This window comes from Schistocerca gregaria, chromosome 1 (assembly GCF_023897955.1).
Source record: "Schistocerca gregaria isolate iqSchGreg1 chromosome 1, iqSchGreg1.2, whole genome shotgun sequence".
NCBI lineage: Eukaryota > Metazoa > Arthropoda > Insecta > Orthoptera > Acrididae > Schistocerca > Schistocerca gregaria.
In genome coordinates, this window is record NC_064920.1 from 901,411,178 (window position 1) to 901,436,311 (window position 25,134).

The window sequence follows — 25,134 nt, forward strand, 5'->3', positions numbered from 1 at the left end:
GAAGAGCTGCTTCAAACCAGTCTTCGGAGTGAAAACAACAACAACATGTCTTCCCTACAGTTTTTACTCACTAAAGCTTCCTATAGCACCGTGGACGTTATTCCCTATCGTCCTGACCCTTCTCCTCGTCAGTGTTTTCTGTGTGTTCTTTTCATCCCCGTTTCTACGGAAAACCTGTTCATTCCTTACCTTTTGAATTCAACTAATTTTCAGCATTATTCTATTGCACCACATCTCAGATGCTTCGATTCTCTTTTTGTTCCAGTTTTTCCATAGTCCATGTTTCATTACCATGCTATGCTGTGCTACAAACGTACATTTTCAGATATTTCTTCCTCAAATTAAGGCCTATAATTAATACTAGTAGACGTCTATTGACCATGAATCCACTTTTTCTCAGAGCTAGTCTGCTTTTTACGTCCTCCTTGCTGCGTCGTCATGGATTATTTTGTTCCCAACGCAGCAGAAGTCCATAACTTGTTCCTCGAGATCAACAAAACTGATGTTAATTTTCTCGCTGTTCTGATTTCTGCTATTCCTCATACTCTTTCCTCGATTTACTCTCAGTCCACATTGCGTAACCGTTACACTGTTCCTTCCACTCAGCAGATCCTGTAATTCTTCACTTTCCCTGAGGACAGTAATGTCATCAGCGAATCTTATCATTGACCTCTTTCCACGCTGAACTTTAATCCCACTCTTCAAGGGTCCATTTATTTCCGTCATCGCTTCTTCGATATTAGACTGAACAGCAAGGGTGAAAGACAACATCCCTGACTTACATAATGAACATGTTGTACATTATCCGTCTTCCCCTATTACTTACCACGTTTTTTCTTACAATTTGGAATATGTTGCACTATTTTATATCGTAGAACGATTTTTCCAGGCCTACATATTTTTCTTCAGTCTTGCTTATGTTATGAAGCGGCACATCAGAACTGGCTTTCTGGTGCCTATACCTTTCCTAAGGTCAGACCGTTCGTCATCTAACAGATCGTCATATTTCTCTTCCATTCTTCTGTATGTCATTCTTGTCACCAACTTGGATGCGCGAGCTGTTAAGATGACTGTCCTATAATTCTCGCAGATGTCGGCTCGGCTCTTAGCTTCCATACAGCTAACTTCTCGGAAAGAAGACTGCTACGTTTCATCCGCTGTGACAAATAGTGACAGACATTTTCTTGGGCTTCACGTCGGATGATTCAGCGGCCCAGTCGACGTGCGATAGGTCACCTGTATGCTCATCAAACCAGGGAAGTATGCCGTATAGACGCGGCTGTTGTCAACTTGAAAGACGGGACTGGCACGAGCACACTCTTTGTGATGATCTTACAGACAAGTCAACACTTGGACACCGAGATTGCTGAAACAAACACGTTCATGGTATCATCAATGAATGGGTCCCAGACGTTGTACGAAACATGCTGCCGAAACGTCATAGAAATTGCTCCAGCTGAACTACACACTCGAAACACCTTGGTTTAAATGGCTGACTGGGCCGTCGGTGCACTCAAAGACTTGCATCATTTGAAAACAGGCAAAATCGTTACTCATTGGACCACAGTACACGTCACCATTCTGTTAGTGTTCAGTGTTGTGGTGCACCGAAGCTTAAATTAATTCTGCGAGAAATGGTTTTTCTTAGGTTCCCGTCTCCGCACTTCCTTTTGCAATGTTCGCTCAGAGACTGGTTGAGGTCGACTTACATTCATTGATTGCAGTTGTTCATGAGCGGTGTAGACAAGTTGGGCAACCCGCGCTGATATATCTACAAATCAAGAAAATTCATTCATACTATGCTTATAGAGGCGTTAAAGTAAATACAGGGTGACACAGAGCGAGAACCTTTCCTCAATCCACTAAAACTAGAAGTGATGAAGGAAAGAATTTGCATCCATAGTAAATGAAACCTTACAACTTTGCCATTTCCGAAAGATTGATGGCATTTATCACTTTTTAAAAAATTGCGTTCATTAGATGGTGTCCTCCGGAACGTATACATTCGTGAAATCTGCTGTTGAGATTCCTCGTTGACCGCTGCAACATCTCAGCTGGGATACTGTGAATTGCATCCCGAATTCTCTGATTTAACACATCCAAGCTTCTTGTTCGACTCGTGCAGACTTTGTTCTCGAGGTAACTCCCCACGAAAAAATCTGAACAGCAGATTTCACGAATGTATTCGTGCAGGAGGACGCCATCTAAAGGATCAAATTTTTTAAAAAAATGATAAATGCCATCAATGTTTCGTAAATGGCGAAGTTGTAAGGTTTCAGTTACTCTGAACGGAATTTCTTTCCTTCATCACTTCTTGTTTTATTGGAGTGTGGAAATGTTCCCATTTTTCTGTGTCACCCTGTAAATTCTTTCTCTCATTCTGAAACCCTGCACTTCGGATTACCTCACTGCACTGACACATGTACGTACGCATCGCTTCATTTCTAGAGGCATCGCTTCATTGCCACGTGAACACATGTTACCTGTTTGAAGCACTTCCAGCATTCTAAAACAGTTGCTGGGAGTCTTTGAAAGGGCGTGAAAAAATGTAATAGCATATAGAGAATGCTCCACCGAACACTTTGAGGTAGGGAGAGGACGGAGAAGCCAGGTTAATGAGATGTGGAAGTAAACTTGTCTACCGCTTTGTCTAGCACTACTGTTTTCAACCTTGCTTACAACTAACATGCGTACAAGTTGATACTTACTGCACTCTTTAAGTACATGTACGTTCTTTATTTCCTGCCAGGAAACAAGGAGGACGAGCGTGATTACTGCTTGCAATAGGCCGCCTGAATGGCCACCTGTACTTGAGGACCGTCCAAAGAGTTCTACGTGAGATGCTGGAGAATGTACCCTTGACTGTTCGTGGGAGAATGTGAATACAATATGGCGGTGCGCCGTCTCAGTTCAGTGTGGATGTCCGCAACCATCTCAGTGCTGTATTTCCTGGTCGCCGGATTGGAAGATGAGGTACTATTCCATGACCTGCGAGGTCACCTGACCGGAATCGCCTTTATTTCCGGGGGGACATAAAATCACTTGTGTCCGAGACCCCAGTTGCAAGAGTTTTAGCTGCCTGTGACGTGATTCGAAACACACCAGGGATATTTGTTTGGGTGCGATAGAAAGTTGTTCGACGATGTCACGCTAGAATTGAGGTTTATGGCCGCCAGTTTCAGCACATTTTCTAAGGTACTTTACAAATGGTGCGTTCATTGTGTCAATGAGGGAATTTGCAGTTAACTATAGCTAATGTAAATGAAATACTACACAGTAATATTTTTTTTATTAATATACCCTTAAGCTGTTTTCTCCTGATTCAAATTGTTCAGTGGCGCTTCCTCTATGTCCTGTTAAAGTTTTGCTTACGGAAGCACCTTGGATAACGCAGCCACCTACTGGAACTTCATGAAACTATGGGGATTGAACTGGGAGTATTCCACGATATCCCTCAACAAATTTCACGAATTTGGCCGATAAAAAGGAGTTTTGCATGTCTCATCGAAAGCCCCCATCGAAAATACCTATGGTGCTTTGCAAATTTGGAACGATTTTGTAATTCCTGAAGTAACACCACATTCTCAATCCGTGAAGCTCCATTTCGTTCCCTACTTCCCTTCCGTGAGCTTCACCTTTCATGACTATGCCTGAAGACAGGCATAGTATTATTGAGGTGAGCGCACAATTTCAATGGTCACCCATTAGCTCCATTTACCGGTACTCGTTTTGATGGAAGTGCGGACACGTCCACCTCTCGAGATTGTTCTGATTACGACCGCCGTCGCTGCCGCCTCCCCCGCTACGCGCTACCTCCACCGCCGCCGCCGCCGCCACCGCCGCCACCGCCGTCGCCTCGTGGCGCATGTGCACGCCGCGAACTGGCCACGCATGCGCCGTGAACGCGACGCCGGGCGTCACTCCGAATCGCCGGCGTCGGGGGTGGCGGCGACGGCGGCGGCGGGCGGAGCGCCAGTGCGTGTCGGTGCGTCGCCGAGGGAAGCCGGCACCAGGCGCAGCCCGCCTAGCCCCTGCCGTGCCGAGCGCGCCCGCTCTCGCTGCCCCCGCCTCGCGCCTGCGGCCTCCGCGACGCCGACGCCCGCCGTCGCGACACTCGCGTCCTCAGCTGCCGCCGGCGGGACCCGCGCACCCTTGCGCTTCTCGTGCCGCTTCATCCACAGCCACTTCCGCAGCGATCCACCTCTACATTAACAGGTGGGTGAACCATCGACCGCGACTGTACGGAAGGACGTTCAAAAATGAATCACATTTCCTTCCTTCTCTGAAATATTTGCAGATGCGTTTGACTGTCACTGAAGTAATTCAAGAAATCTTTGACATTGTCAAAGGGATCATACGCGATGTGCTAATTTGAAACATGTGTGGATAAAAATTCTGCGTTGAGTTCGGACATTTCCTTTAGTGACTACCGGTTCCTGCTCATTAGTGAGCCACCTTCAAATCGGTCTAAAATAATGTTCAATGTGTGGTACTCATTACATACCGTCGTATGCTTTAGAGGTAACTCGCCCTAGTTAAGTAAAAAATCCTGAAGTTAACATCGTACTTGGTTATGTGAATTGTGGTGATTAACTTTGTCAGCTTCCATAACTAATTACGATTTTCACTTCAAGGTATTTTATTTAACTAGGGCGAATTACCTCGAAAACAATACGACATTTTACATTGATATGAAGATGGCTCAGTAATGAGACGAAACCGGTAGTCAATAACTAAAATTTGCTGTCTTCACGCAGAATTTGTCCCCACGCGTTTGAAATCGTTGTTATATATAACCACTACAAAGGTGTTACTTCTTATCTGCAAGTCGTCTCGACCGTACATCATCGTCTAGCACACTTTAATTTCTTTTTATGTATTGGTATACATCACATGTTTCTAATTTGAAAATACATTATATACATGTGGTAAAACAAGACTTTTTAAAAAATTGAACTTTTAATGGTGATGAAATTTTAGAATGTTGTATATCTCATACATGTAATTTTCAAATATAGTATGAACATGGGCAACACGCTACTTAAAAAAGTTAAAGTTTAAGGGACGATGATACACTGTCGAAACTACTTACAAAACAAAAGAGTACTTTCACACACTTGTGGCTATACGTCAAAATATATTTTGTGAAAGCTGTGCAGAACAATCAAAAAACGAGCAATGGGATTTTGTAAAATTAAATAAGATGATACGGAGGGAATTACGTCAGATAAGTATCCTATTAAATGTAGGAAACTAAAAGTGAGATATGAGGATTGATAATTCAGCAACAAAATATAGGAGAATGGTCGAAGTAGAGAGGATATGAAGTTCAGGCTGGCAATAGCGAGAAAAGCATTTCTCAAAAAGAGAAATTTTTTTAACATCGAATTGAAATTTAAGTGTTAGTGAGACTTTTTTCTGAGGGTATTTGTCTAGAATGTAGACTGGTACGGCAGTGACACGTGGACGATAAACACTTCAGCCGTGAGGACTTCGAAATCTGATGTAACTGAAGGAAACTGAGGATAGGCTGGGTCGGTCGGACAGGTAATAGGCCACGTACTGAGTCGAAATCTAAAGGAAATAACTTTATGGCACCTTTAAAACAAAGGATCGTCTGACTGGACACATCCTGAAGCAACAAGGAATCGTCAGTTTTGTAATGAAGCGAAGTTGCGAGAGGTAGAGACTGTAGAGGGAGACTAAATTTTTGCTACTGAAAGCTGGTCCTAATAGATATGCATTGATAGTGTTAGACAGAGATCAAGACATCTGCGAGCGACACACTAGGGTGGAGACACGTAACAGACCAGAACATTAACAATATGATCTTATCATATTGTGTGACCTTTGATATTTGCTGCTTATTAGACGCTTTTAACCTTCTCGGATAAAAACAACGCTTCAGCTGCCCCAGACCGCTACCTGTATAAAACGTTATACAATTCCCTCTACTCAACGCTTGATGACACTTCATTTAACATTAAAAACGTAATAAAACATGTGAGACAACAATAAATCTACATTCTGTACAACGTTGTCTTCTCACAAAGTATCAGAAGTGCACCGATTGAGCACTCTATCTTTCACGTTTTCACTTCCTCTAGAGCCACATACGGAACTTCTAGTAGCGTTTATAACAATGAAGAAAGAAGTTTATCGCATCTCACGCTGTTTTAGAAATTTCTTAGAAGCCTCTGCCCGTATTAGTTATCAACGACAAATTTGTTGCTCAAATATCCTAGTCGCCAACCAATTCCTTGTTGACGGTTTTCTCCTCTTAGTGAATTTCATCGAGAGTAGATTGCTTTTCTACTCACTCTAACAAGCGTGGCACTTCGAATGATTGTACAGAAGACACTCTTCTCTTACTCTCGAAGGGGAGGATTTCATCACATCAATCTGACTTTTCCGTCATTTAAGAGGCTTATGCCACCACTCGTCAGAACTCAAGCACTCAAATTTTATAGGTTTGAAAGCCATTATAATTGACCATAATCAGCGAGGTGCTCGATCCTCCCAGTTTCCTAAAGTGTTGAACTTTCTAGTTTCGTAAATTTTCTTTGAATTCACTTGAGTCTGGCCTTTTCACTAACACGCTTAAAACATAATATATGCTGATTTGTATGTTTAATACAACATTTCTACGTAAGCGAATTTGTTTGACATTTTCTCTGAAGAGTGCCGTCTCTTTTTTTCTTCTTGTGGATACGAACAAATCGATGTGACTGTCCTTGGCGGTGGAGTACTAAGTCAGTTGGACAAGGACGGGCAAGGTCCGACCGTGGCCTTGTTGGTGGAACAATGCCAGCATTCTGTTTGAAGCAGTGCGGGGAAATTACGGAAAACGCTCATCTGGCCCCTCGAAAGTGCGTTTATATAGAAACGCAGATCTCATGACCGAAATGTCATTCATTTCTCTCCGCATGGCATATATCTTACCAGTTTACTGCAATGAAACAGAATATAATATTGATTTTCACGTAGCTGCAAGATTTCAAAGCCAATATCGACACGAATGAAATGTTTCCGCAGACATTGCCCCGTCATAATGTGTGATTCAATAAATAGAATCAGATAGAACAGACCCAAGAATGAACAGTAGTGCAAGTCTTCCAGTTTATTTCAGTTCATTACGCGACTGAGTTATTAACGCAAGAAATTCTTTTCGGAAAGGTTGAACGATGCATACTTTATACTTCAATCATTTCTAACCATCAGGCGACGATAAGTAATTAATGTATACAACCATTATTAATCGAATGAGGCTCTCGTGACAAAAAGAGAGGCGGTTCATCAATATTTAATTAGACTATTCCCCTTTATAAATAGAAGTCCACATCTGAAGGATTAGGATTTTATGTAATGTGCGAGTGTAGGAAACAGCACATGACATTCGTTTTCATAAACCACAAACCATTATTATAAGAAGTGTCATATATATATTAATTTTATTCTTAAACCGGATTGACGTTTCACTGTTACTTAATATCCAGGAAACAATTTAGACTCCTTCTACAAGAAATCGTCTTAACAGACACTGACAGCGATAGAAAAAGTGAATGAACCGTACTGTTGTCATGACAGAACTGGATACCTTCATACACGCCAGTAAAAACTTATCGTAGGATGCATCATTGTGTATGGCGAGTTGCAACTATCACTTGCTTCAGCGGCCTGTGAGTGACTGAATCTTCATTCCATTCTTCAGTTTCATTTCCAATCAGCTGCCTTGTCTTACTACTATAGTGAAAATTGTTATAACTAATTATTTTTACTTTTTTGGTGAATTTATTGAAACTAATTTCATGAGAATGGATAGAGGTTAACGGTTATATTCCCTGAGCATCTGTTCCAAGCTGCCTCAAGCATTCAAAACTGTTCACAAGTTCTGTCAGAAAACACTTATCTAATTATTGGTATTATCCCAACGTCATGCCTCTTTAGTTGACCCCCCGATTACCCGCGCGCGGTATCTCGCTCTTTCCAGGATCCGGGGAGCAGCGCCGGCCCTGCACTGATTCCCCTCCCCCCCCCCCCCCCCCCGCCCCCCCGGATTAACGACGAGTGCCGGTGTACCAGCCAGCCTGCTTTTAGTTTCTAGGTGGTTTTCCTCATAGAACTACATGAATACTGGGCGGGTAGCAGTATTGGTTAAGTGATTCGCAGACATTTCGGATACGTTCCAAAATTTTCACATAAATAACCCCAGACGAAAACAGATGGGGTTCACAATTTCTGTCCCAGGAAAGGAGGTGGTGACAGGACGAGCACCTGGCTACTGTATATCACGAACATTTTCAAATCGAGATTAATACACTGTCCCCATGAATATACGGGATAAGACCAGGAAAAGAAGAATTCCTCTTCGGTTAGCTCTATGTACTTCTTAGATATGTCAATGAAGTCAATTACTGGAAAGCGTGTTGATTGCAACCGAAATGAACTACTACCTAAATGTTGAAGAGACATATTTTCAGGCAATTAAGTTAAAACTTAGTTCATGTATCAGTATGTCAACGAATGTGATATTCATCATTAGAAAGGATCGCTGCAATTCTCCACTGAATTCCAGACCCATATGTCAGATTTATTCCTTTTTTCTATTTCCAGAAAGATTTCGAAACCGTTCCTCAAAATCGACTTCTAATCAAATTGCGTGCCTTTGGAGTATCGTCTCAGTTGCGCGACTGTATTCTTGGTTTCCTTTCAGAAAGATCATAGTTCGTAGTAACTGAGGAAAAGCCATGAAACAAAACAGAAGCGTTATCTGGCATTCCTCAAGAAACTGTTATAGGCCCTGTGCTGTTCCCGATCAACATAAACAATCCAGCAGACAATCTGAGCAGCCCTCTTACACTGTTTGCAGATGATGCTGTCATTTACCGTATTATAATGTCATCAGACGACTAAACCAAATTCCGAAACGATTTAGACAAGATACCTGTAAAGTGCTAAAAATGGAAAATGACTATAAATAATGAAGTGCTAAAAGTGGAAAATGCCTGTAAATAATGAAAATCGTGAAGTCATCAAGTGTACTAAGGGGAATCCGCTAAATTTCAGTTACAGGATAAAAAACAAAAATACAAAGGTAATGAATTAGGGATTAAAATTTCAAGTAAGTTGTAACGATCACATAGATAATGTTGTAGGGAAATCAAACCAAAGAACTCTTAGAAAATGCAACAGGTCTACTAGACTGCTTACACTACGCTTGTACGCCCACGTCTTGAGTACTGCTGTGCGTTGAGGGATCTGCATCAGTTAGGGTTGATGGAGGACATCGAAAAAATGTGACGAAGGGCAGCACGTTTTGTATTGTCGCGAAATATGGGAGATAGTGCCACGGATATGATATGCGAATTCGTACGGCAATCACTATAACAAAGGTGTTTTTAGTTGCAGCGCCATCTTTTCATAGAATTTCAATAACCAGAGTGTGATAATATTTTGTTGGCACCCTCCAACATAAGGAGGAATGATCATCATCATAAAACAAAAGAAAGCAGAATACCAACGGAAAGATTTAAATGTTCGTTTTTCCCTTGTGTCTCTCCAGAGTGGAACGGCAGAGAAATAGCTTAAAGGTGGCTCTATGAATCCTCTGTTAGGCACTTAATTTTGAATTACAGACTTATCATGTACATGCCATAGGTGAAGATAGTATCTACAAAAACATGAAGGAGAATTTATATCATGAAACCATCACTTGCTCTACGCCAACAGAGCAACAAAACGTTTCCTCCTTAGTTGTAACGTTCGTCAGTCATGCCAATGCATCATGTTTATTAAAAAGGTGAATTTCGAATTTTGAAAGATTCCTGGAGGCCGTTCTACTTCTAGAACTTCGTCGATTCACGTTTCACAATGACCTGTGCGATAACCGCTGGTGACCTCGATTAAGAAGTCATCTCGGCATTTGTTGGACGGCACACTTCAATCAATACGTTGGTACCGACGTTCGAAGCTCGTAGAGCGGTCATCTGGACAGAGTACGTATAGACACTAAGCTGTAACACAGAAATTTCGCTGTTTGTTCGCCCTCAAGAATGTGGTCTACCTTCCGATTTTTGCTGTTTACTGATTCAACGCTTCATTGTTTAGCAGCTGTTACCCCATACTTATGATTCACAGTGGTACTCCGGCAACAATGGAAGTGGCTCACGTTTTAATACGGTACTTTTCCATTGTGCGTCATTATTTTGATTCCCAGTCTTGTTTATTTCTACTTTGTGTTAACGTTGTTGTTCTTTAATCACTTAAGCGGAAACTTAGACATTTATCTGATACAAACCTATACTTCTATTCCATAAGTACTTCATCAAAAGAGCGACCATTAGCAATTTTCTAGACTCACTTTACTGCCATAGTCCTCATTAGCGTCTAGTTCATAGGAAAGTAATGCCAAAGATGATAACCTTCCTTTCTGAATCAATGACGCAATAAATAACGAAAACTTCGTATTATGAACATTATAAACATAATTCTCAGACAGATCTGTGAGTTATATTGCCGAGAAATGTTGAACAATATGTCCTATCGTTCGTCCTAACAGTCCCTTTTTATAAAAAAGCATGTCGTGAAAGGAACATTCAATAACAGCGAACTACTGTTACTACAATTGTTTTCAGCCGTTGTTCGGGTACAACACTTTAAAAAGATTAGCTGTATCGGTGTTACCAAACCTGAGATCTGTTACAGTAAATATAAAAGAAAAACTGCTGTTAACAGCAACATAACAAACATAGAAAAGTACAATTCACACTTATACGGCCTCTACGTGTCACCTATGTATAATGTACAAACATACCAAAGTGTACTCTGTATTAGGTGCTGCTCGTTTATGGTATTAGCATCTATATATAATTATGCATTGACAACGTAGATAGTGTACTTCATAATGTCTGACATATTGAATACTGAAAAAAACATACGAGTTTCCGTTCAAAGTTGACCTGAACATTCATTTAGGTTTTACAGCTAAGAACATAATAAAGATAAAACAGTGACAAGTATGCATCCCAACTTGTTCTAACTTAAAGTCACGTTGGACACAGACCTGAAATATATGAAGATGACGGAGTGGCCGACGTTTTAGCGAAACAAGCTTCCTAAGCACCACGAGTAACTTAACAGCTAATTTAGCATTAAAGAATTTGTGTAACTGTATATGTCTAAATTATTCCCGATCGTTAGGCTTTCCTCAGCTAGTGTTTTCGTTAACTTAATAAGAACAAACTGGGGCACACACTTGTCATTATTTTATCTTTATTGGGTTTATAGCTGTAAAAACCAAATGAATAACAGGGTCAGTTTTCAATGTAAATTCATATTTATAAAAAAAAGATAGCTTATTTTAAAAGCATATTATTCAGTGTATCAGATACAATGAAGTACGCCACCTACGTTACAATGCATAGTTGTATATAGATACCAATACCATCCATCAGCAGCAGTTTGAAATTGTTAAGTGTACATGCTGAACAGAAGAACTTTACAAAGGATACACGTTGTACTGGTCAAAGGGAAAAGCTGATGTGTTTGCACATCATACTTAATTACTCGTAGAGACTATTCAGTTGTGAACTGTAATTTGTTATGTTTATCGTGAAGCTGTCGTTAACCGTGGTATTTCTTTTTCGTATGCTGTAACACATTTTAAGTGGGCTAAAGAGTACTTTCGATCACTGACTGAAAATAATTGTATTAAATGTACCATCATGATCATCGGCTCTCATTGTAACTATATTTCCCTCTGCAGGAAACAAAAACGAACTACTACCTTGATAGAAATTAGACTAATACTTCACGAAATTATGTCATTATAATTTTGAAATGCAACTCACTTGATATACGCTGAAGAAAATGGCTCACTCAATGATAAATGAAGCTCCACATTTTCTAGGACTATTAAATCATAAACGGGGAAAAACATAACTTCCATTCCTTCTTTGAAAAACGACATACGCAAATGACCGTCTCGATGCATATTAAAATCGAATGCCTTGACCAGTTATTCACCCTTCATATTACTTACATTTTGCTGAGAGCTAGAGGTTCATTGATGTAATGTTTGAGTTTCTATGTACCGTAACGAGACTTTGTGTGCATACTATAACGCTTCTCTTGTATATATACTGTATTCAAATTAAAATTTCAAACTTTAAGTTGGCGTCTTCGTACATATCGACGCTCTGAATGTTACTGCCGTAGAATCTTAACTGAAATAAGAGATATTTTACTCGTAGACTGCAATACCTCAGTGAGTAAACCCAAAGAATATGAGAAAAGCAAATACTTAATGTTGCGTGACAGGAAGATTCCACAAGTTTAATTCAGTTCATACTCTAGTTTCCCGGATAATTTGTCTCCACAGCAAACGCTAGAGATATCGAGCCCCAGAACGACTCAGCGGCCATCGTCATGAATACCGGCGTCCTTAACGCGATGTTCGGAAGCGGAATATAATTCTACGAATCTTTAACAGTCACCAATGACCTGTAAAGGTTCTGAACTAATAGCCTGGAAAGGTGTGTGTAGACTGCACTCATGGAAAGTCCGTGATGATACGAAATTCAATTCACTGCAAAGGTGAAAACTAATATTCGCCACCCACACACAATTCATCAATCGTGGTTACAATACACGTCGAATAAACAGAAGAGATTAAGAGTTCTGAGAGAGACGTTTTGCTGTTGGTTACCAGTTTCGTTAGTCAGCATGAGGATGCTGAAGATACAGTCCCCAGTAAGAAGTGGCTTTGGAATCATCATGCCTCATGCTGGATATGAAACCGTTTCGAGTTTCATGACTTTAATTTAGACAAAAAAAAACTACAGATATCATTCTTAGCATGTACGGACTTACCATGTCAGTCGCATAATTAAGGAGGTTTTACCATCCACGTCTTCCACACGGCAGGTAGGAGTTCACTTTCTCTGACTGCTCCACGAAGCCCCGTAATTAAAACTCCGACACTGTGAACGGTTGTTCAGTTATGGGTTTGTCTAGAAAAATTTCCATACAGTTGTGAGAGGAAGAGTGACGAAATGCGAAAAAGAGATGCAAAGGGTCTAGAATCGCGGCCTCACCTTAAACGAAGTCCCCTCCAAGTTGCTGCCCAACAGCCCTGCAAAAGTAGGGTTCGGTCGAAGCTGCCGTTTTGCGAAGGACACATAAATACTCAGTAGTAAAGAGACACAATATGAATTGTGGTACTGCCAGTACGAACTGAGAAAGAACGTAACAAAGCTACTGAAAAGTATGCAACTGTTCACTCAGTGTTAAGTTAGATGACCACCATTATTCATTCTCAGACATTGTGACAAAGTTACAAAAAGAATGTAAACAAAATTACTTCGTGTTGAAAAACGTGTGAAAACAGATATGCCTCAAGCTGATCGGCGTATTTGAAGCAGAATGAATGTTGGAGAAAATAAAAAGTGTTACATTGATCCTGAAGCAAAAATATGGTCATTTGGGTACATATGGAGAGACCTTTTAAAATCGTCTCTACTGCAGTGTGTTACTAGAACGTTACTACACCAGTATCAAACTATCTGTTATCCGTAATATTAGGCCCACGCCTTTCACAAACAGATAAACGTAGCTGTCTGGCGAAATGTGGCAGAAAATTTTGACCGTTTCTGACAATAAAAGAAAATTGAAATCATTTTCTAATCGGTTTTTTATTTTCTGCCACGACTCGTTTCGAGGCCTTACGCGCTGATCAACCAGAAGGTAATTGTGTAAGCCTTGGAAACGCGTTGTGGGAGAAAACAAAAACTGACTGACTCAGATAATTGTTTTAATTTATCTTTTATGGATACAGTAATTATTTTAGTCCTGTTGTAGGCACTCTGGTAAGTTTTCCAAGACCCACAGAAGTAACAAATTTCTAAAACAGTACGGAGAGGAAGAAAGTCTGCGTGTTTCATTATATATGCCACACAATAGGTGTGTTATACAGCAGAGAGACACGTTGAATACCTTCTATTCCATGTACTCTGTTTGATAAAAAGATTAAAGGACTCAGAAGAACTTTGTACAGATACAATCAGCTGATATGTTTGTTATTAGGGTTTCAATTCTCTGTGATGGTAGAACAGCCAACAGAGTTCATTACTGTTATTCGTATTTAATGCTATTACGAGGTTTGGTAGGTTATATATGGGGCACGAACAGCGCCAGATGCAGAATGATCGCTGTGGAGAACACAGAGATTCCGCGCTCTCGGATGAGACAGTGCTATCACCACGATACATAATTTTAAGGGGCCTCGTTGTCTGTCTCCATTCGGTCCGCCGGTCGACTCGTGCGAAATCCACAACTGTGGGTCGTTCATGTGTGATAGTGTCCCGATGCTGGTCTGCATTGGAACGTGAAGACAGGCATAGTCCTCATCAAGGTTCCAGTGCAAGACTTCGACCATCGCAAGGGAGCGTCGCAGTTTTGTGCACCTAACATATTGTAAAGCCTTCTCATCGGCACCTACCATCCGAGAACAACTAAAGGACTCCCTCCTACATTCTGTCATCCCACCAGAGATTAGAGAACTGCTGTATGTGCGTAGTCTTCCATTAATATAACACCACAATACAAACGGCTGCGATCGAAGTTATGCCGTGACCATAAGACATCGGCAAGTGATGAAAGGCGTAGCATTGTTTTCAGCGATACATCGCGGTTCTATACAACCGTTCCATATAACCGCGAATGACAATCGTCGTCGAGTGTGGAGACGATCTGGCGAGAACTCCCACAATTGCAATGTTTTGGAGGTGCACAGCTGTGTAAACAGTTAATGACGTATCTACTTAAGCAACAGTAATGCCTTCCTCTGTACATGAATGCACTTCACCTCATTACTTCCCTCTTTCCCCTTCCTTAAATCCCCATTCCCCAAAACACGCTAAACTAGTAAACATCTACTGTACACACCAAGATATTATGTACATCTGCACAAACCTTCGTTACTATTGCCAATCCTTCTCACGTTTGTCATTATTATTTGATTTTTTTTACTGTTTTTATTATTGCTTATTATTGCTTTTATCATAATCTGTATGTATAGCACCTGCTGTAAAAATACTTCCAGCATTGAATTTATTAAGTCTTAGTCATGTTTATCATTACATTTTATTATTGCTTTTATCATAATCTGTATGTATAGCACCTGTTGTAAAAATACTGCCTCATTTACTTAATTAGGTCTTAGTCACTACTCTTTATTCATATTGTCACTAGAGTAAGCTAACATTCTCATTTAAACTATTATCATGATGTAACTCTGATGTGTGAAATGCTGCATGTGTGGAACACTGGTCCGATGTAAGAGAGGGCCCGATGGCCCTAATCTGATCAGGTTAAATAAATAAATAAAAATAAATCCTGGCGTTATGGGATAGGGAGCTATCGAGTAGGACTTCAGATCATGGGTAGTAGTGTTGAGAGAAACCTGATCGCACATCAGTACGTCATGGACATACTTTATCATCATGTGTTATCTCTCACACGACAGTAGCGGGGTGTCACTTTTCAGTAGGACAATGCTCGTTCACACATGGCACGTGTCTCTATGATGTCGAAATACTCATGTGACCAGCAAGATCAGAATATCTATCCCCAATAGAATGTGCGTGGTCCATTTTGACGTCAACTCTGCCCCAATGCCAGTAATCAAGATATCAAGGACTGTTATAATAGTTGGCAGTCTTCCTAAAGGAATCCATGCACGCATCCAGGGCAGGGGAGGGGGGGGGGGGGAGGGGGGTGCAGCGTTACACTGATAAGTGAGGTTTTACTCCCAAGGACTAAGTCAATATGAGTCGAATTTTTAATCCCTGAAATAACGTGATATATCCTCTCAACCCAAACCAATTTCATTAATTTCCTCCTCCACTTTTCGACGCATCAATGTTTTTGTCAGGCAGTGTAGTTCCACACATTTCCAATGGGATGTGGATCAAATGGCGTAGCGAGCCAGCCGAGGTACGATGAAAATGCCCGAGTCTTCGTGAAATCAGCATCACACTCATGCTACACTGTGAAAACTGATATTGGACCTCTAAAGGTGTGAATGTCGTCAGTACACTCTTCACGAAGATGAAGGGCAACACTACGTTACAGGAAATAGCAATGAATATTCTGAATGATGTTAAGGCTGCGTTGAAGTCGTAGTAGCCCTTCAATGCGTTACGGATTAAACGCCTCATTGGGTCATTGGTACAATTGATACCTTTCGTCCTTAGAAGATAGCCGACTCATCGGGCCACAATACGCGCCTACAGTCAGATGCTGTTCAGTTTCGGTGTTGTTTGTCTCATTGAAACTGTGCAGCTCTGTGACCCGCTGTGATCAATGATCGGACACCACATTTCCATTTCATTCACAATGTTCGTTCGGAAACTGATTGAAATGGACCTGACAGCAGCAATTACTGTCCGACCTGAAAACGACTGATTCACCTCCGGTCGACGTCGTCAAGAATCTTTTTAAGGTCACTGTTCTGACAGCGCGTTACAATGCTGTGAATGGTTCAGCATTTCTTGGACAGTTTGCGGTGATACACTAATAAATCAGGCCATGTCCTTCACGATACGCTCGTCGGTACGAAGTCTCCTTTGTGCCATTCTGCCACGTCTCCACATCTATCCATTTTACTGTGTCGATTCTTAAAGCCAACTGTCACACACACACGAGCGCACACACACACACACACACACACACACACACACACACACACACACACACACACTTACACTTCACTACCATTGACCAGGATGCTAATTTAAAGGGCGACTAATATTCTGCCAGGTGAGCGTAGTGACATGTTAAAGTTGCGCATCTGATCGTGAGCTGAGCCGAAACTCAGATTAAAAATCAGCATGTTCGACTAATAATGCACGTTCGTCGTTGGAGCTTCAGATTTCGTCGATGAGTTAACCGCTCATCCCCGGGCTACTGAATAAAAAGGCGTCACTACTCAATACTAAAACCGAGAGTCGTATTGGACTGAATATTTACACTGTAAGTGAAGAGCTAGGCACCTTACATTCAGTACAAAATTTGTAAACTGTGAGCTTACCTGTTTCTTGCTCATTGTATTTCCTTACGAGCCATTACTTTAACGAAGCTATTATGACTGTATACGTCCAGCGTGGTGTGACAATCATGTGCAGATGTTTCCAATCATTGCAAAATATTGTCTTAAAACCGAGTGTAAAAGCATCCCATCCACAGTTTATCAGCTTCCACTTTCATTAGCAGTGTCATGTCAAAGACGTCCCGTTGTCACACCTGGTAGCACTAAGGAATATAGGTACAATCATCGATGAGCACCCTAGTTGGTCTTGAAGCCCCCATGTAACACGGTCTTCCGTTTTCCACTCCATTTTAAACATTTGGGATATATTTGTTTTTTGATTTGTACGCTATAATTTCCAGTAGTGATTTACGTAGTCATATTTACTGCCAAATTTTCCAGCAAAAACTGACTAACAAAGCTCCACATAGAGTCCGACACCTCGAAATTGTCTCCAGCTTCTTTCAATCCGACCGAGGTGGCCGAGCGATTGTAGGCGCTACAGTCTGGATCCGCGCGACCGCTTCGGTCGCAGGTTCGACTCCTGCCTCGGGCGTGGATGTGTGTGATGTCCTTAGGTTTGTTAGGTTTAAGTAGTTGTAAGTTCTAGGGGACTGATGACCTCAGAAGTTAAGTCCCATAGTGCTCAGTTCCTTCAAGCCGAACTATAGGTGAAAGGTGACACGCCCCAAATAAATATCCAATAACAGGTTTCCGAATATATTTTATCAGAGAGATAAAAGGTAGAACGTAAGAGTCAGTCGCTGCAGTTGCGCTGGGCGGATGAAAATACCATTTGTTGTAGTGAGCAGATGCCCTTATTGTCGATAATGTGGTGGGACAGGCAGGAGATTTTCAGTATTTTAAGGTGCAGAAAAACATTGCGATTTAATCGTAATTATAGCTTAGTAAAATGTTCTTTGGCAATGAAGATCATGAACGGTAACTAACACTAACACATTTGAGGGAAACTGTTTTTGGCCAGATGATTTTTGGAGATAGTATTACTACTTTAATCTGATGGTAGATCCAACGGACAGTGCGAACAACAGTTACAGAAACTGGATATCACGAGACGTAAGTGTGAATCCATCTGCGGAAAACTTTGTTGCAGTTTGTGGATCAGTAGTACAACGTTGCACGTGGTGTTTCGCTGTTACTAACGTTCATTTTACACGTTTTTATCTTTCATACTTGTATGAAATGAAACTATATTATTCAAGTGACCTTTTCGAGTCTCAAAAATCTATGACGTATACATGCCGACTGAACTGGCGAAAAAAAATTTGTACGTAGGCCGGGATTCGAACCCAGGTCTACGCTCACTAGTAGATACACTAACCACTAAGCAGTCTTGGCACAATGGGTGTGCACAACTGCGCAAACTGCCCCAGCACATCTGCCTCTTCAATGCAAATATCCGTTCAAACCTCAATCCATTTTTCTATTGCTTCAGTCTGCATGTATACATCGTAGATGTTTGAGGCTTGAAAAAGTCTCTCGAAGCACACAGTTTCACTTGATTGCGTCTATGTCTGAGTTTCAGGCAGAGCCCCATTCCGTTCGATGCTGAGGTGCTACTCCAATACAGCTGGAGAGACTCTGCAAATCTCGTCGAGTTTAGGGAAATAACATCTGGGCTGAAGGGTGAATGGTAATTCGCATTAAGGATGGAGGCGCCCTGAGTTATCCTGTGCAGTGGTGCAAAGCCACTGTGCCAGGATGGAGTTCTGGTTAGTGCATCGATTTAGTGTGCACGAGATCAAGGTTCGAATCCAAACCTACGTACACATTTTCATCCGTCGTTTCAGTCAGCACGCACATTTCATATTTGCACAGTAGATAAAACGTCAGACACAGGACTACATTTTCGTGTTGCATTTGTTAGTGTAAATACAATATGAACTTTGAGACAGATTCTAGGCATAACATTTCAACAAGGTCACATACTCGTCATTTCCGCATTTATATAGTCTGAAATTTCTGCTTAATTAAACATTTTGCCCTCAGGTCAGTATTGCGGTGAACGCAGTAAAAGTCCCGGAGCGCGTAACCGCGTTTTACGCTACTAAACTGTGAAAGTATTTTTTTCGCAGCTTAAAGGCAATGTAGTTAAGAATCATGTTACCACTTTTGCCACATCTTTACTTCATTCGTCAGTCATAAAGACTGGGTATAACACGTGTATAGCAGGCAGACTAGTACACCGCCGCCCTGACGACCGATATTTTTAATGAATGTTCCGTAAATTGACTAGTAAAAGTATTATTTTAACGTCGCAAGGCTCACTTACCTCCCAGTTGCTGTATCACATTGCGTTAAGGTCTGAGCTATTAACCAACTTATTGTCTGTGCGAACGTTCAGCCAACATTGCAGTTGAGTTGCGTATGAGGCGTTTAGGAGACAGTAAGAAATTTATTAGCTTATTTGCTACTTTATTATATGGCAGTATATTACGAAGCAGCAATTCTTATTGACCTACCGAGTCACATTGTCTATAACGGAACAAATACACAATCTTTGTGGCAGCAGTGAAAATAAAAATCTTCCGTCAAGTTTCATAGAAATTTATATAGAACTATGTTTTCTTCTGAAAAACTGATTTTCTAAGTACAGTTCATAATGATGATTCTGAAAAATACATTCATTCGTTCTTATCAGGTCAGAAATTTGCACAAAATAAGAACCCACTTTTTTTAAAATGTAAGTAACTGAAGAACAAGTATGAATATAAGATTTTAGCCAAAACGTATATTTTTTACAATTATTTGTTTCTTTTTGTAGGAAGATACTAAAAGTACTATAGACAGTTCTCCCAGCATCATTACGTCCAATTTTCTTTCTTCAAGATTCAACAATAGTCGACCATCGAACTTACGTTCAATCTCCCCTGGTACCGTTTTTCCATCTCCTTCCTGACCTGCTGCAATTGTCCTCCTACATCTTTATGTAATTTCGAGACTTCCAGATAAGAAGTCAATTCTCAAATATGGTTTTGATAAAATTCTTGTAAACTCAATGTTTTTTATTCCCTATGCTGTCTACAAACTGAAGACAGTCCATCTATCGTTTCCCTTAACATTTGTTGTATTCCGAAATTCGCAATCCTTCTTCAATTAGTGAAGTTGAGGGTCAACAAAAAAATTAATGTTTTCAGTTTTTCCTGCCCGATAAAGGTAAGTTTCGTAGAAAAGTATTTAGAACAGGATCCAATTTGTGGAAAATACATCAAAAACTGCTTCATCAAACCCCGTTTCAAATTAAGTGGGTTTTTTATGATCTACCAGCAGTTCGTGCGATATGTTTCAGAACCAGAGACCAAATATCTCCGATTTGTCCAAACATTTACACTCCAGTACTTTTCCTTTTCCCACGGACCGTTCTCACATAAAAATCAGATTTTTTTTCTATGCCTCTTGCTGTCCTAAAACAATTTCCACAACTTAAAATGCAGTATATATTACGTAATAGAAGAAAACTAAGAACATTTTTTTAAATCACAGAAAAGTTAATTACGACCACATATTTATTTTGAATCATCTCGTATCATATAGCCTAGTGTTATTCTGACAAGATTGAATGACGTCATATTTGGTTTAATATATTTACATTGAAGAATGTGTCTTAAGGTGTCTGTTGTGTTGTTACCTTTTCAATCCACGATTAAATAAACAGCTTTAAAGCTCTGTTACTATCTCACGTTACACAACAGATGGCGCAAGTGCTTTTCTAGAAAATTAGTTTACTACATCCACGTGTAAACAGAAGGTCATCAGTTCAGGTCTTTTTATATCCCTGAAATCTTATATATGAAATCTCCTTTCAGTTTTACATTCTACATCTTTCTTGTGAATCCTGCTGTGGTCACTAATCTCATTAAAGCAATACACATTTTAGAATTAGTCCCTTGACTGATTCGTTTAGTCTACTGAATGTTTAATTTGAAGTTTAACAGATAACGGTTTGGGAACAAACATAATATATTTATTTTGTTACAGAGTGCCAGTGAAATGAGCGAAGAACACACATCTCTACCATGAGCGACTTCAGCCTGCCCGATCCCGGCGGTAAGTACCATACTGTGGGAGTACTTGTTTCTTTCGTATTTAGGTAGTACTAAGTGATACACTCAGCATTGCCCGAGTATTTATTTTTACCGTGACCGAGACTTCGTACGCGTGTAAATTATTTTGGACTTATAACGTTTGTTCCTATACAACGTTTGAAGTAGTATCATTAGGACTTGAACGAAGCGTTTGTTGCTTCACTAAGACGGGAGAGAGCCTTGTAGAGCTGGCTTTTCGTAAATCTCGAATGTCCTGCGCTGTATCGTGGGGATTCTCTGTCTCCCAGATTCGCACATCGTGCCTGATCACCGTGCTATTCAGAAACTCGTCCCATTACACAACTTCGGTGGAATTAAATTTCGCAACGGAATAATCGGGACGCAGTTTTTGAAATTAATTTTGTGTGATGGAAGGTCAGAAGCATTAAAAAAGTTTAGACACTCGACTGTGACTGACATAAACTTCCGAACACACAAAACTAACAATGCCGTCTACTGGTTCTTTAGGGTACTATGGAGCTAATAGCACCACCTACTGGGTCTTTGATGATCTGCGCCGTAATGATCGTGTCGCTCAGGTAAATATCAGAACCACTAAGCTGAGCCGTCGATTTTAGATAAAGTTCTAAATTGCGATGTTTTTTTCTGTGATCTAGTTTCGATGAAATAAAGCCCGTTCGTAGCACCACGCTAAGCTTAAGTTACCTGTTCTCTCTATGAAGATTCATGTAGTGTTTCCAGAGTTTACCGTGGTCAAACAGATAGACAGATAGACACGATGGCTTTAGTTTTTAATTTGCATATATTAGGCTCTTGTACTTAATGTATCAGTCATGTTCTTCACTACCCACTCATTCAATAAAGACGTGTGAAAGAAATAAAGCTCATCGTAATGGTTCTCGCCAGATAAACTTTTCATCTACGTCTTGCGGCTCTACTAATAGCGCAGAAATTACAACATTCAATAAGTCTGATATCCTTATTTCAATGTTGAGTCTGCAAGCGAAACTATCTCAGTATACTCATTTTGGGTAGTTATAAATTTTGAACGGAGTGGCTGGTATTAATACACCTGAACATGTTAACTAGACATAATAAAAGTAAGACATCTGTAAGGATAATTATCAGTTACTAGATACAGTCTTTATTAGTCTGCACTTTCTCAGTGCCCTTGTGGAATGTGAATTGAGCTAGACGTTATATAACCGCATACAACTTTGACGCCAGCGGTCGATTTTCGAGATACGTAACTACGAAGCTATAATATGGGGTAATACTAACCGATCTAGCTGCTAATGTGAAGGTTACACTCATAGAACTTTTATATCCAGCCTTCCTGAAGATACAGAGATATGGCTGAATAGTTGAGTTAAAATTTGGTGGTGCACTGAACACTTCATGAACAACGAAGTCGCAGTGTAGCTGCAAATATAAACACAGAAAAATACTGAATAAATGGAATCTATGTGTTCTGAATGCTGCTTTCTACGCCGAATATGGCGTTCGGACAAGAAGTGTGTTAACTTTGTACTTGAGGGTGTCACAACGATGGGAACGCAAGATTAGCGAACATTTATCGTTAAACGCGTATTCCCTGAGTACTGTCAGCACATGAAGTTATCGAAATGCGTATATACCGGTTATATTCATCCTCATCGACACATCTCAAGCGCATTATCGTAAAATGCAGGTGAAAGCTAATGAGCGCCACCTGAAGTAATCTGTCATAAATACTCTACGAGGAAAATCTGCAAGACAAAACGATGAACAAGAAAACAAATGATCCCTAACGTAATTCAGAGAAGTTCGTACACAAATTATACCAAGAAAAAAGATTTTGTACTTGTAATAGGACACAGCGAGTACAAGAGTTTGTTCAGTCCTTCACAACGACAACGCTGTTCAGTAGCGAGTAGGCACAAATGTGGAAAGCTAAGGTAAAACGAACAGATTTCAGTTGTTTGTAACAGCGCTAATGATGTTTAGGATTATACACTGAGACACTGCTCCCTTTATGAGAGTACGTGTACGTAAAACTTTGCGCTTACAACGTGCCTACGGCTCTTCGTCATTTGAGAATTTCTTCAGCGTGATCAAACAATTAGAACTGTAGATCGCAACATTGTTGATATCAGATGGCTCAATACGCTTTTCAGAAGTAATCAACTCCGAACACTGCTCTGCCTCCTTACATCGGTTAATTTAGAAGGCGAGATTAACAGCTAATGCATATGTAGGTAACTTGAATCCGGACATCCTATTTACAGCGATTGGCAGGATATCTGAATTCGCCTTCAGCTCAGACACAAACTGTCACTGATGCTTCCGCCAACAACTATCACCACACGTTTGCACCACAGTGTACTGTATATAGGAATACTAGTGCTAAAATTAAACTGAGAGGACGCGTCCCTTCACACAGACAGGCGGTACAGGAAATTACTACACGATTGCTTGGATAACTGGATCGTCTCAAATAGCTAGATTAAAATCGAAATGTTATTCGGGACCTTCCATTAAAAACATTCTAGATGAGAGCTAGTGACAATTTTCTTCGCCTAAATGAAGATAAAATATGTTCAGGTATATAAAGACGTTTACCGCGAACGTTTCGAATACTCTCATAAGCACAAAACTGTCTCATGGCTTCTTTCTGGGTGATAGATGCGTAGTTATCTTTTCAGGGCACTGTATAAATGAAATTCTCTTTCCCCTTCTTTGTACAAAATCTCTCATAAATGTATTGGTAAGATATATAATATTTGATATCAGCAAACATCTTTTTCCTTAATGGCATGCTTTCGGGTGTTCAGCGGATTCATTGTTTCCGTTTTCTGTACAGCGTTTCGGCGATCTCCATGTGCTGCGAGCTGCAGTCAGGAAGGGACTACACATAACAACACAACTCGCGGCACCTGCGGGAGACGGCTGAGTCGCAATATTCTGTTGGAAAAGGAAACTGTAACTCGACTGAACACCCGGAAGCTCATTATTCATCACTCACGCCGAGACATCCCCAAATACCAATGCATTCCTTATTTCTAGTTCTTACTAGTAAACAGAAAGCCTCCTTTATTTTAAAATTATTCTTCATATAGTGGGGATATTTAGAGAATAAAATACTATCTACTTTTTGGCATTTTGGCGAGATTCCCTACACATAAACCGACTAATTTCCCGTGGACACTCTCAAATTTCGTATGAAACATCAAAACTTCAATTTTACTTCACTTTCTAATGACACATGGAATTGTGACAAAATTTTAAATACCTTAAAAGCATTCTCCCCATTCATTAAATTGCCGCGGATGTATCTGAAAAGACTACTCCGGTTGTAAGGGTCAAGAAACATGGTTCCACTGAGCAAAGGGACTGGACCAAAATTTTCAAAAATAAAATTTATTACGAAATATCCTTCACGACAGTCTTTTTTTCATTTATTCGTACTTACACGCTACAAACACAAAGACATCTAATCTCTACTGTAATTTGACAGCAACTTCAATCATTGAAAAGGTATAATTAAAAAAGATTCACTGTGAATTATTTAAAAAAACAAAATTCCCTTTAAGCAGATGATTAAAACAACAACAAAAGGACAGACATTCAATTTAAGAATTAACCAACGCTGGTTTCCCACAGAATCTCGTTAGTTAGAACTCATCAGGAGATTCTCAAAACAGCCAATAACAATCCAGAAATCGCTGTACAATAAAACTCATCAATTTCTACAAATTCCAGATAGAAAGCTTCAGGCCACAAACGTAGCATTCAACCGTAGCCAATACTCACGTTACTGATGTTGACTATAGTAGTAGAGGGAAAAAATATAAATAAGGTTATCGAAACCAAGATATTCTAGTTTACAAACAGTAGTGGTTTCCTTTCTTACAACCAGTGCAGGCTTGTTCTGAGGGCGTCCTTTCCCCTTGGCCCCGACACAGACTGGTCAAGCCTGCCGCAAGTCACCCGCCGTCACAA

General features: G+C 40.4%; 1 protein-coding gene across 1 annotated transcript in view; it reads left to right on the top strand.

Annotated features, from left to right (window-relative positions):
• The first annotated feature begins 4,002 nt into the window (after positions 1-4,002).
• Positions 4,003-25,134, top strand: part of LOC126280827 (uncharacterized) — a 376,685-nt gene continuing 355,553 nt past the window's right edge. The window contains 2 exon segments of the mRNA XM_049979800.1: positions 4,003-4,215; positions 21,086-21,154. Of these exon segments, the coding sequence (XP_049835757.1) occupies positions 21,124-21,154 (31 nt within the window). The 5' untranslated portion in view covers positions 4,003-4,215; positions 21,086-21,123.